The sequence below is a fragment of the Hetaerina americana genome, unplaced genomic scaffold (genome assembly GCF_022747635.1).
Source record: "Hetaerina americana unplaced genomic scaffold, ioHetAmer1.1.p SCAF_7, whole genome shotgun sequence".
NCBI lineage: Eukaryota > Metazoa > Arthropoda > Insecta > Odonata > Calopterygidae > Hetaerina > Hetaerina americana.
The window spans coordinates 84,491,367-84,505,487 of record NW_027287316.1 but is presented as its reverse complement, the minus strand read 5'-3'; the positions used below and the strand labels follow the sequence as shown (position 1 = coordinate 84,505,487).

General features: G+C 41.1%; 1 protein-coding gene across 1 annotated transcript in view; it reads right to left on the bottom strand.

Moving 5' to 3' along the window:
- Positions 1–2,791: 2,791 nt before the first annotated feature.
- Positions 2,792–14,121, bottom strand: part of LOC139696902 (calcitonin gene-related peptide type 1 receptor-like) — a 57,011-nt gene continuing 45,681 nt past the window's right edge. Inside the window, exons 8-10 of the mRNA XM_071595782.1 lie at positions 11,868–11,953; positions 10,226–10,412; positions 2,792–4,130 (exon numbers count right to left, since the gene is read on the bottom strand). Of these exons, the coding sequence (XP_071451883.1) occupies positions 3,849–4,130; positions 10,226–10,412; positions 11,868–11,953 (555 nt within the window). The 3' untranslated portion in view covers positions 2,792–3,848. The remainder of the gene's footprint in view (positions 4,131–10,225; positions 10,413–11,867; positions 11,954–14,121) is intronic.

The window sequence follows — 14,121 nt, the reverse complement described above, 5'->3', positions numbered from 1 at the left end:
CTCAAGGACTCCTACTTCCCACGGACAATACCGGAAGGCAACTGCAGGACTATAGAAAGCAAAAATTCCACTTGCCACCCTCAGTATCTAGGGAATAATTAGTTCTACTTAAATGCATGCTCTTCCACTAACCTTGTGTGTTTTGTTGTCATAACCCATTCCTACCGAATGACCTCATTAGTGTTCTGTTCATCTGTTTCTCAGTCTCCCTATCAATCCCTCGTCCCTCTCCGCGGGGAAAAAATGCCTGCTACCCGCAACGTTGGGTTGCATTCCCTGCCTTTTACAGTCTCCTAGGAGGTAGAGTGTTTCGTTTTCCATGTTCATGTGGTGGTGGAGTTTCGCATTCTTGCTTGTGTCCTGGCATGGGTGTTGTTGTTTTGCTTGTGGTATTGTTCCTTTTTACGGTTGGTATGCTTGTATGCTAAATATATATGTATATATATTTAAATATATATATATTTAAATATATACCTACATACATATATATATATATATATATATATATATATATATATATATATATACACACACACAAAATATATTGCAAAATTATCAACCTGAGTGTTGGTTTGATAGGTAAGGATTGATTACAGCCAATACATAACCCCATGGCGTGTGCAGTTCACACATTAGCATAAAATAAACAAGAGAGTGCCAAATCCTGTCCCCGTACCGCCAATGGTTCCCCACAAAAATCATAAACCATAGGAATGGAAAATGAGCATTATTTTCTCATTTTCCCTATTTCTTCACTTACCTCATCACGACGGGTTCTTCTTCGTGATTGTCCAAAGGACCGCTCCTTACAGTTAGCAGACCCATTTCCGGTGCCTTCTCCACATGTTTGTTACCTCAGGAGTCAACGGCCACGAGGTTCCCGTTTCCCACGCTGGCAATCAGATTACACCAACACACCTCCATCCTTGGCCATAGTTATTTCAAAAATGGCTTACCAAGAAATATTAAGTCAGTATATACTATGATCAAATGAAGTAAGTGAAACATAGAAAAAAATAAATTCGAAGAAATCGCTTGAGCCACAAAAATATATTATCTCGAAAAGGTATTCAAACGTAAACGACAGAATGTTTCGGTATCCTCGACTAATCTTTTTGTGATCTTGTAAAAGATTTTGAAACAATAAATTATTGAGAAAAAGGTAGAAGACAATGTTGGGAAATAAAAAATTCTATTGATTCAGTCAATAGAGGAGTTCTGGATAGATGGACAGCGGTGGAGGTGACTGAAATGTTGACGATCTCTGCTTGGAATAGAGCGATACCAATGTAGATGAGTATACTCCCCATCGCATGTGCCTCAGAATCCATGGAGCGTAGCGATGCTCTCTTCGACCACAGCAACGCGAGTGATTGACCTCGATGACGCATTTACTCATTCCTTCAAAGCCCTCTTATCACGCACGCCCTCAGCAAAGCCGGCAGGCACTGAGGTCACGCATTCTCGCAAGCACGCGTCTGTAAAAGAAACCCGTCTTGCCCAAACGAACTTGCTCTGCACGCCGCCTGAGTGTCCGCAATGTTTCGTTTCCTCTATCATGTCCCACCACCCAATACACTAAGTGGTGCCACCATCGCAGCGAACGCCAAGGGATGCATCTCTCAATCAGAAGCACCACCTCTTTTTTCATTTGTTTGTAGCGGACTTCCCATCAACGAAGTGTTGCGCACTGAATTTTACCACTAAAACGTGGAACCACGAACTAATATCATTTCATCTCCGGTTTTTAACGTCCTGGGAATAAAAACCATAAATTACCGCACATTTGGGGCAAAAGTTTTAACTTTTGAAAAATTAAAAAAAGCTTTTAAATAAGCCCTAGATAAGTTTCTACAAAACTTAACATAATACATATGCTTTGATCTAAATTGATAAATGCGTTCATCAAGAGACTTGACGTTGATTCAACATTTTCAGTGTTGAGTGAAGTTAAGAAATGTCGCGCAAAGTGAAGCCCGTTGAATTCTTCTCGAGTCCAGCTTGAGTTCAAATTCAACAAAACATGAATAATTGTTCTGACTTGCAAAGGTTTGAAAGGGACATTTATCCAAATTCCAGAATAATAAGCCATCATTAAAATTTGGGAAAATCAATCAGCAAAGCTTTGTAGTTGAGATATTTTGAAATAATTACGGTTCCATTGTTTTCCGCGAAATTTAAGTGAACACCCACTATTATCTGATGCTATTTCCATTTGAAACTCCCAACAAGGAAGGGGGTATCATGGCAAACGCGTTTTCTAAAATGTGGCTACATAACTTACGTAAATGATTAAAAACATAAAAACAAAAAAGGGATTTTTATAAAGGATACCGATATTTAACAAATATTTCTCCTTAGTGGAAAGATGAAGTGAAAAGAGTGGAGAGGCCTTTGAATTGTGGCTCTGGCAGAGAATGGAAGGAATTAAGTGGGTGGAAGGATAGAGTAAATAGTGAGGAGGTGCTACGAAGGATTGGAGAGAAGAGATGATTGGTAAACGTAATTAAGGAAAGAAAGGTTAATTTGTTAAGAGCATTGTTGTACGAGGAAGGGGGAGTGCCTGTTGAAGATTGTGTTAGAGGGAATGTTGGAGGGCGACGGAGTAAGAGGTACGCATGTGGTGATGAACAGGATTGAGACTGGGGAAAGATACAAAGAGACGAATGGAATGACTTAAGACAGGAAGACAAGGAGGTCAACCTTGAGGGAACCGGCCAAAAGGTCGAACTACCGTTGAAGATGGTGCTCCTTTTCCGAAGAAATAAAATGTTCATACTGAGGTGATTCATTTTATTTTTCAGCGATGAAAAATTAGATTATGTAGAGAGGAAGTAGAAGGGCAAGAGAAAATAATGACACAGGTTTTCCTTCTAATTTATTCCCATGCTTCGACACTGCAATTAAAATAAATTGAAAAGCCGAAGTCTGGATGGAGTTGTGTTTGATTCCAATGACGTAATGAGCTTTTCGATTACATATAAACCTCACGCTGTCATAGAATCACATTGAGAAAATATTTAAACTAACAAAATAAAGTCGTATCGCGTCATTGCACTTAAAAGAACTCTGGAACATCGACCACATAAAGGGCAGCACACGAATAACAGTTGCAGGAATATCTTTGAGACTGCGCTTCTATTGAAAACACACCGAACACCACGACTGCCAAATAAATTTTCCACCGAGTTGCAAGCTGAGCCACAAGAGAGCAAACCAATAGAATTTCAACATGCACCTCGTCACTTCAAGTGCCATTACGGTTTTGAAACAGCAATAAAACCATGTACCCGCTCTTCTCCTAATTATATCACACCGAATACACCAAGTCTATTCCTACAATCACACGCACACACACAGAAACATTCACATGCAAACTTAAAACGGTCATTTAATTATCCACTGGACATGGAAGTTATCACAATATAAAACATTTCTTCATAGTAAATCGACTCAGTGCAAAACAGAAAGCTTCACCGCAGACTATGCGCAGCGAGTCGATTGCTTCTAAGTCACAACAGTCCTAAGTTACCCGTGGAGTGACTGAGGTATCGAAAGCGCACTCGATGCGTTCGTCTGAAAATGAGACTTATTTTGGGAGCAGATCGGTGTCCTTTCGTGAAAGTTTATAGTTTCACGGGGCCAGGCGCCATTTCAGAACGCTGTCTTCTGGAACCATTCCTCCGTGAGCGAAATGCCAGCCGCGGAGAAGCCCCGTGTTTCCACCTTGTTCCGACGTGAACTGCCACCAGCATCTCAGCGGTTTATCTTCTTTCATTTGCATTCTCCGCTCTGCAGAGGACCAAGGGTATCCCAAAGTGGGAGGGATGGGGGCGTTAGCAGGGGCGTCACAGTATGGTGTCGCCGTTCTTGACGTCATGGCCCTTTGCTTTGTGCTGGGCGCGGCAGGGAATCGAGTCCCGCCGTCCGGCGCCACCGTCCGCGTCCGAGACGAGGGTGGAGTGGACGACGGAGGCGCGGGTCCGGGTGTGGTCCCACCCGGCCGTGCAGCTGCTGTTCCGGGGACCCGTGGTCAACCAGCTCCGGGAGCCGCCGTCGCCGTACGCGCGCCGGCTCGGGTTGCGCGCCTCCATGAAGCGGAAGTAGGAGCGCTTGATCAGGTAGTGCACCTGTATTCGAGAAAAAGAGACGAGCGCGCCACTCGCATGACGGCCCCCTCGAGTCCTCCGCCCCTCCCCAACCCGGGGGGGGAACCAAATCAGATCGCATTCAGCGACAAGGGGCGAGATTTGTAAAGAGGGGTCTCGATAATACCTAGGGACCTACTTATAAGTGGGTAAAAACCTGGTTTGGGAAAAACGTATTGGGAAAAAACCTGGTTTGGAATCACTAGCGAAGCGAATGTTAAATTGGAATCGGGTCTCTTTTGTGAAAATGTGGAAAACGCATTTATAGCTCCATCTTACTACGATTCTGAGAGGCAAGGGACGAACCGAAGGAAAGATAGATTTGAATATCATTTTCTTCACGAATGGTACAACCTCAGGGCTGACACGCCCAAATCTAGCATTTATTTTCATTCGTAGTTTGATACAGTTCTTCTAACAATTTGCCAGTAGTGTTATGTGGATCATAAATAAACCTATTAGAGGAGAGGGAATCTTTCAAGTTTATTTACAATTTTAGTTAAAATTGATAACTAAATACTTCTACTAATTTAATAACATTTATCTCAATTTTAGATTTTCCATAGACGTTTCTATGTCGGCTATTCACGTGTTCTTGCTTGTGAATTTTCTTGGCTATGTAAAATTTGTTCTTCATGCATAGAATACGTTTGGGAACACAAAACAAAGTGTGAATAACAGAATTCACACTTCACCTGGATTCCTTCTGATTATACATCAGATCCATTTATCGGCACGCATCGGCATGCAAGTCTGTAGATTTCGTCTTTAAAAAAATTTAATTGCGGTATTTTACCACAGGTCTAGGGACTAATTGTGGCTATTGTAGAATTATTATTATAAGGTAATCTACCGGTTAAGGTAGATTTTTGGATGGGCAAACCTACGAAATAAATATTTTGTGACTCCTAGCAAAACGCAATCCATCATCCTACTCTATATCAGGTCCCTCTTTATCTCTGAGTACTTCCTTCCTCCCTTCATCCCGTCCAACATCCCTATCCTGTTCCTGCCCTTTCCTCGTATGCCTAACATTCTCCCCTCTATTGCAGTCTTCAACATCCCACTGCCGATTAATACGGCCTTCATCCTTTTTTCTTTCCTCCATAGGATAACTCCCAACAAACCCCTCTCTTCGCCCACCATACCAAGTACTTCATCATTTGTTTTCTTCTCTGTCCATTTCACCTTCTCCATTCTTCTCCACACCCACATTTCAAAAGCCTCCAGTCTACGTCTATCCTCCTGCTTCAATTACCACGTTTCCGCGCCGTTATTGTAACATACAAAGTCAAATTTGTTGAGTTCCACTGCATAAAATATATTAAAATGGTAAAAATGGTTTTTCTGACGACGCCATCGTTAAGTACAAATTTCTCCAAGTCATTTACTGCTTGAATTGAACCAATATTCAATTTAGTTTATCAATTGAACTTAAAATTAAACCACTTGGCTTTTCCACATAAAAAAATGTTTATTTACGACCAAGGTTTCGTTACGGTATAACACCATCAGGTTTTATTTATTTTATCAATTTTGAACATTTATAGCGTTACTTCCTTTTCTATCGGTTTACTATAACTTTTCAATTTCAATTTAAATGATCCATTGAAAAATAGAAATATTTCTCAATCCTTATTCAGAAAAACTAAAATATTCCTCACCGCTCACTTAATATCTTAAAAATTCCTAATCTTCGAATTTTATAAACAGAGAAAATTATGAAAACCTTCGCGAAGTCAAGAACATTCATGAGAACATTATTTGTAGGAAACATTGCATATTCGTAGAGAACAATCTCTAAAAGGCGAATGAAAATCATCGAAAATTAATAATTGAATGAATTTTTTTAGAAAACTCGACCGGCAGACGAGGAAAATCCTAGAGAATAAGTCAATTGGTAGCAATTCTAGTGAGGAATAGTCTCTCCAAAGGATCTCAACTAATTAGCTCCCTCCGCCCTCCAAGGGCTCCGCAGCCCTGGAGTCCATGCAGGGTGGCTCGCTGAGGGACAGACATGCATTCGAAATCAGTGATTGGCTCATTGGATTGGGAATCCGGGGAAATGCCGGGAGGCTTGATTCGCAGTTGTGCACCAATGAATTGAACGGTGGTTGGGGACGTTTTGGCACGCGGGTTCACGTGCCATACGTGGCCCGATGGGGGCAACGTGCCAAATAGTACGCTATTCTTCAGTATTCCACGATGGATGGAATTCATCGTAAAATTGTATTATTGGTAATAATTTGGTGCGAGAAATAGTTATATTTTGGAATGGGAAAGACAAAAGCAAATGCACCACTCATTATGATAACATATGTGTGAGGTAGTGGGGCGAGGCGTGAGAGGGAGAATGAGAGAGAGAGAGAGAGGGGGTGAATCTAAGGCAGGATGCCACGCTGGCGGCATCTAAACATGAACGAAGTAAAAATACATTTGCGGAGCATGAAGATATCCATCAAAATATTTTAGCATTTTAGCCCTGCACAGCTGAGTGACAGCTGACTTAATTCTGCAGCCAATAACTATATACGAGAGTGATTAAAAAGGATTTACTTTTCGCTTTTTTACGTAAAATACACGCCCACCATATAAAAGGTACGTACCAGCAACTTCTCTACTTTTTAAAATGATTGACGCGAGTCTATTTCGCAATCTCTAAAAAACGGCTGCTCCGATTTTGATTAAAAGCATATCCACTAAAATTTATTGATCACAACGTTTCATAAATAATAATAGACCAATTTTAAAGAGAAGAAAAAGCAAAATTAACGATAAAGCAAATTGAATTCAGCGAAGCAAAAGCGACAGCGGGAGCACATATGACAAAGAAGAGAACCGAATTAGTTAGAATAGCGACTTGGAATGTTGGGACGATATTAAGTGCAGGATAATTGGAGAAAATAAAGCGAGAGATGGAGCGAGGGAATTGAGATGTTTTATGGCCGTGCAAAGTGAGATGAAAGGATAGCAGGGATTACTGGAGTGACAGTCATAGAGTAATACACAGCGGAGGGGAGGAAAGCCAGTGAGGGGCTGCCTTAATATTGAATAAAAAGTTATGAAGAAGGGTGGTCAACACAGAGTAACCAACTGATAGAATGTTACGTGTAGAGGGAAACGGAAAACCTACGAACTTGGTTACAGTTCGGGTATACAGGGATATATCACCAACACTTGGTTTATGCGCCATTAAAAGCGTAAATATGCTTGGAAAATGTCGGGGGACACCGAAAGGTATGAAATACGACTACGTTATAGTTAGGCACAGATTAAGGAACAGCGTAATAAATTAGTAGTTTCCCCGGAGCGGATACGGACGCAGACGATTATTTAGAAATTTAAGTTTTACAAGTCATTATTACTAAAATGATTTACGAAACGGAATTTAAAAACATTAACAGAGAAATGAGAAAGTAACGTCCGAAGCTTTAGGGAAAATTATAAGTGATGACAGGGAGCTGAGTGCCATCTGGCAAAAATGGGAATATATAAAAAAGGGACATCGAAAGCCGCAAAAGGAACAAAAGGAATTGTAACTAGGAAAGGACAAGAAATCCATGGATCACCGACGAGATGATTACAAAGATAGAGAAGAAAATGGAACAATGTAAACACTAAGTTAGGCAGAAGAAAGTACAGTGAGTTAAATAATTAATTGAGACGAGTAACAAATAAAGTAAAAGAGTAGTAGTAGTTTTGAGGGGAGGCGACCGACAGCTAAGGTCATTTGCGCCAGAGGGGATGGACAGGAAAGGATGAAGGGTGGAGAGAAACCCGGCGTCGGCATTAGCCTACTCTTTACGAAAGGCGCCAAGGGGTCCGCAGTTTAACGTCCCATCCGACGGACGGCGTACTCACTCAAAGTGCCCTCCACAAAGCACCTCAAGTAGGGATCGAGATACCTCTGAAAAATATTCAACACCGCCGGGATTTGAACCCGCGCCCTCGCGGTGGGAAGCCAGTACGTTAGCCCCCGCACCATCTCGATCCCCTAAAGTAAAAGAAAAAGAATCGTGAAGGAAGACGCAGTGCGATGATATGGATAGTTTACCGTGGAATAGTGAAGTTGGTGCGCTATACTATACTTTAAATATAAGTACACTGCCAAAGAAGAAGAAGGAAAATTCATTACAAATAGTCTGAGATTCTTCAGGGTAAAGATTAGTTGATTCAGATGAGGTGGACGGAAAATGCAGAATTGCTGTTAAGCCAGCGAGATTAGGTGGAGAAAGAAAATACGTCGTAGATTAGGATAGCTGATGCCCAGGCTTACTCGATGGCAAGAGAAGGAGGAAAATTATGGAAACTGAAATCAAATACGGCCGTGTGGGAAGACAGCATTCCTGCGGTACTACTTAAAGTTTTAGGAAATTATGGGAAGAATACCCTCTTTTGACTAATTCGTGTTATTTTTCAGGAAAAAATATGACCGGAAGACCTTCGGATTAGTGTTAGGTCCTTTCCCGGAAACGATACAGGTTACATTATGTAAGGACTGCCGTTCAATAAGTTTGATTTCCTACGTAGCTTAAGTTGTGCTCGGGATCGTCAGCAAAAGGATGGACATCAAGGCAAATGATTACCAAAGGGAAGATCAGTTTGGGTTTAGGACGGGGAGAGGTACGCGAGATGCCATCGCAAAGAATGAGACAACTAACTATTTGAGAGGAACATAGAAAACAATCGGCGTGTGCATTACAAGTGGGCGTATTTGCCTGTTTCGTAGAGTTCAAAAAGGCGTTTAACAGAGTGAATTAGTCATAGGCATATTAAATGCATACTGTAGAATATGAGTGGATAGAGTTGATGTGAGACTTCTCCGCGACATGCACGTGTCTCAGACTGCTCAGGTGCGAGTGGGGAGCGGGATATCCGGATGGGCAGCGTCAGGGAGACTCGTAAAGCAGGGTTGCCCATTATCACGTGTGCTGTTCCACGTGTGTGGAGGAAATGGCTCAAGGGCCATTGGAATGACTCAATTTATTTTGCCAGTCTGCCAAAGGATCGCACACTCTGCTAGGTACATTGAAAGGTCATTGAAATAGATATGGAATGAAAATAAATTTAAATGCAACCAAGGTTATGCGGTTTTCCAGGAAGAGAAAGAAAGGCTAGTTAAATTTGAAAATATGAGAACTAAAACTACAGTAGCTGGAAGTGTTTAGGTATCTCCGAACTGTTTCAAACCAAAATGGTGGAAGTAGTGGATACATGAGCAGATAAATAGTACTAGGCAAAGTAGTTTTCTCAAGGATGAGCGAATTGATGACAGGGGCATGTTGAGTGAGAATGATAAGAAAAGGCTGGATGAGACTTGGCTGTGATGCGTGGCTATGTGCGGCGCGGAAACGTGGTCAATGAACAGGATAATGAGCGTGGATCGGAGGCTTTTGAGATGCATGAGTGCAGAAGAACGGAGAAGGTAAGTGGAGAGAAAGGAAAACAAACGAGGAAGTGCTAAGCATGAGCGGGTGAGGAGAGGGGTTTGCTGGGAAAAATACAAAAGAGGCCGGAAAGATGGATCCAGAGTATATTAATGAGCGATTGGATGTTCAAGAATATGACAGAGGGAAGAATGTTGGGCAAGCAAGGAAGGGGCAGTAATAGGATAAGGATGTTGGACGGAATGAAGAGAGGAAGAAAATATGCAGAATGGTAGAGTGATCTATACTAAGGTTTGACGTCGGGTCGTGTTTCGTTTGGAGAGAAAAAAAATGATGATGGGCCAATGTAGAGGGAAATGGCAGATTATGTGTTGGAAAAACATGTTTGCTATTTTGGCGCATTACAATAAGCCACGTGACCGCCTTTGATCAAAGCAACAGTAAGGACAGACAAGAAATGAGCAGGATAAGCACTAAATTTGAGGAAGGTTTTCATATCCACAACGACGATGAACTTCGTAAATTACACACTTCTAATTGATTGGCGCGCGATTTGTTTGCGAACGTCTTCTGCTTCGGCGTAAAGAAACGTGTCCTGCCAGTATCCATTAAAGCCGTGGTGAAATGACAAATGTCGCTTTCCTCGTGGACGATGGAGGGAGGAGAGAATGAAAGGGGAAAATCTCTCACCTCCCCGTTGAAGTAGCAGAAGATGAGCGCGACGAGGAAGCCTTGCAGTCCGTCGAGGAGGTAGTCGGCGTAGAAGTAGAGCTCGATCCAGTCGCAGTTGTCGCCGCCACTCTTGGGCCGGTACGCCGTCACGACGAAGTGCAGACCGAAGAGCGGCAGCAGGACCAGCGTGGCCCTCACTGTTTTCCTGCTTAAGCGGCCACGGCGCGCCCGGGACGAAGTACAAGGGAAACTTAGCATGAATTGATAAGAAAGAAATCTCGGCGGGACACGCCCCAATCCACACATCCATGACACACACACACACACACATGCGCAGAGGTGAGGTACATAGACCATTCATCACCCGAACAACTCACTCTCCTTGAGTTCGAAACCAAAGTCTTCCATTCGATCCTTTCCTCCCCTCCACTCACCACCCTAAGAAAAGGTTGCGCACTAGCGCACTCCACTATTGAAATATATAGTGGCGTCAAAAATCTAAGAGTGACCCCTTTCGGGTTTTACAATAAACCTTTTTCACGAAAATGGATACAAATGAGGGGAGTAGGAACCAACCAAATCTCCCCCCGAATAGAGAAAGGGGAAGAGTTATTTACAAAGAAGGGAAAAAACAAAATGCATTTCATGTTCCAAGAAATTTGGGATTCAAACCAATCGTATAAAAAAATTATTTTAATCATTCCGATATAACTTTGTACTACCACGCTAGTTTCAAAAATTCAAAAGCAACATAAACTGGTAATCAAGAAATTTATCAATACAAAGCGGATAGCTAGAGCAATTGAGGAAAGCTTTAATTTTTTGAAAGCGTGTATCAACATTGTAATGGTGGTAGGCCCAGTATCCACACAACAATGGAATCGTTCAACAAAGAAGACCCAGAACTGCGATCTGGTCGATGACGACTGACGATTAGTGGGTGCTCGGACTGATAAATATCCCAATGTCGGGCGCACCATTTATCGAGGGCCTATTCCAAATCTATTTCGCCAATCGTCTGAGGGCTCGTGATACAGATACACGGACCTAAAAATTAATGCTCATTTACAACACTGAATTAAGTATCTTTTTCCATTTTTTATCAAAGGGTCTTGAAATACAATTTAAAAAATTTTTATACTTCTGATCGTGACTTATTGTCCTGAAATTAGCGTTCAGGATGCCCCAAAAATATTTTTATAACACTGAGAATATCATCGAAGGCAAAAATCTCGTTTGGCTTACATCATTTCATTCATCAGTTGATCTCGCTCATATATATATATATATATATATATATATATATATATATATATATATATATATATATATATATATATACATATATATATACATATATATATATACATATATATATATACATATATATATATACATATATATATATTTATTTTTATATACACACCGTACAATTCCATTCTCTTTCGCCTCCCCAATATTCTATCTTCTATAACGAATGTAAGCATTTAAATAATGCAATTCAACGTCTATATTTTCGGTAAAATTCTTTGTACTAATATATCCAACTAAATTTATATCACTAGGTTTTATAAATGTTTATTCAAATGGAGCATGCTCAAATACGAACACTGACTCATCCATGCAGAAATATGAGTTTTCCAAAATGTAATTTACTTACCTATATTGGCTCGGCTCGTTGGCATGTGCCGCTCGCAGCTTGGTCACCAAAACACGAATAATGTTGACGAGGAAAACAGTATTCAGCTGAAATGTAGGGAGAAAATAATCCGAAATAAAATATAGTTTTGGAACGCACTACGTCATTCATTGAAAAACTACATTCTATCTGCTTCGATACACAGCTCTGGGCTAATTTCTGGATCATATTTCTCTGCACTGGAGCACAATAAACGTTTTAGCAAAGCAGCCTAAGTAAATGCAAAAACGTTGATCACTATAGACATTGAAGAATGTTCAATTTAACCCCCCTTTTACAACCAAATATATATATTTTCAATTTTTTAGGAAAAACTTTAAAGAATATGAATATTTTAACCTAAAGATTTATTAAGTAATGTACATATCAAACAATGTTGCTTCACAATGCGTCGAATTCAAGGTGTCTGAGATAACTGCAGGAAAGAAAAAATGAAATAAAACTTTGGTGCTTTTCCAGCGTATTACCAGAGTCAATTATTTTACCAAGTAATTAATTATCTCATCAAAATAATGAGGCATTCAAGAGTTGTCGTTTAAAAATATCAAATGTTTAATTCATTAGTTGTTATTCGGGATTCCTTCGTCGTTGACTAATGTTTAAAAGGATAAAATCCATTTATAGTCTAAATTATTACTTAATTAAAAATGTAAAAAAACAGAAGTGATAAATTATAAAATGGTCACTAATAAAATAGTCAAACGGTTACCTCGCTAGAAATGGCTTAATTTACATAACTCCTATTGCCGCAACACACAATACATTACTGTGTTGGGGGATGACTACATACATGACAAGGACTAAAGCAATGAGCCTATCGCCTCGTCAGTCTGCTTTCCACAAAATATCTCTTTCTGATCTAATGCAGGGATGCAAGGCGAACTAATCTCATTGAAGAATAAGTACAAAATAATTACATCCTATCGCTGAGGCATCAAGAATTCATCTCCCAACTCGGGTGAGAAAATATTTCAGTATTATTTGCAAAATACTCTTCATTATATTGTACTCACAATACTTCAACTCCCCCAAATCGCGCACACTTTCCCCACCGCAAGATCCTCCGTTACAATGCTGGGGATAGTTCCGACTTAAATGCCGATCTCCCGACTGATAAGGGCGATGGCTAAACGCCTGTCAGAGTCAAAAACGCTTTTCACATTGGCCACCTAAGCATCGGTTCTTGCGGTCGTCGGGCGTCCGACGCGGTGCTCGTCTTCGACGAGCTCCCGGCCTTCCTTAAGCATTTTTTGCCGCTCAAAAACTCTTGTGCGGCTTCAGGCATCACATCAATAAGCCTATTCAATGAATTTAAGGTTCTCCGACGCGAGTTTCCTGAGTTTAACGCAAAACTTCATGTCGTAGGGTTGGTCGAAGGTGCGCTACATTCCTGCGCGACGACACCACAAACAATCACACCTCAGGAAAATCCACCCCCTCTCTGGTGCCCGGAGACAACTAAACGAAAGTGAGCTTGAGTAGAGGGGGACCCCTCTACCGCGCTGACCGGTCGGACTCCAATTCACCGCTCCTTTGAGGCTACAGCGAACAAGTCCCGATACTTATTGAGCGGATCCTGTGTACGTGTGTGTGTGGGTGTATATTTATAATATTATTATTATTAGGTAATATGCAAGTTAAGGTAGGTTTTTGGATGGACGTAATTACTAATTAACTAATTTCTGGCCCCTAGCAAAACACAACATTCTACTCTACATCAGGTCCCTCTTCAGCTCTGAGTACTTTCTTCCTCCCTTCATCTCGTACAACATCCCTATGCTGTTCCTTCCCTTTCCTCTTTTGCCCAACATTCTCCCCTCAATTACAGTCATCAACATCCCGCTGCCGGTCAATACCCCCTTCAGCCACTTTTCAGGAGAAGGTGAAATGGAAAGAGAAGAAAACAAATAAGGAAGTACTTGGTATGGTGAGCGAAGAGAGGGGTTTGTTGGGAGAAATCCTATGGAGGCAGGAAAAGTGGATTCAAAGGGTTATTGATTGGCAGTGGGATGTTGAAGACTGTGATAGAGGGGAGAATGTTTGGCAAAAGAGGAAAGGGAAGGAACAGGATAGGGATGTTTGACCGGATGAAGGGAGGAAGAAAGTACTCAGAGCTGAAGAGGGACCTGATGTAAAGTAGGACGTTGTGTCTTGCTGGGGGTCACAAATTGTTGAATTAGTAATTAATTTTGTCCATCCAAATACCCATATATGT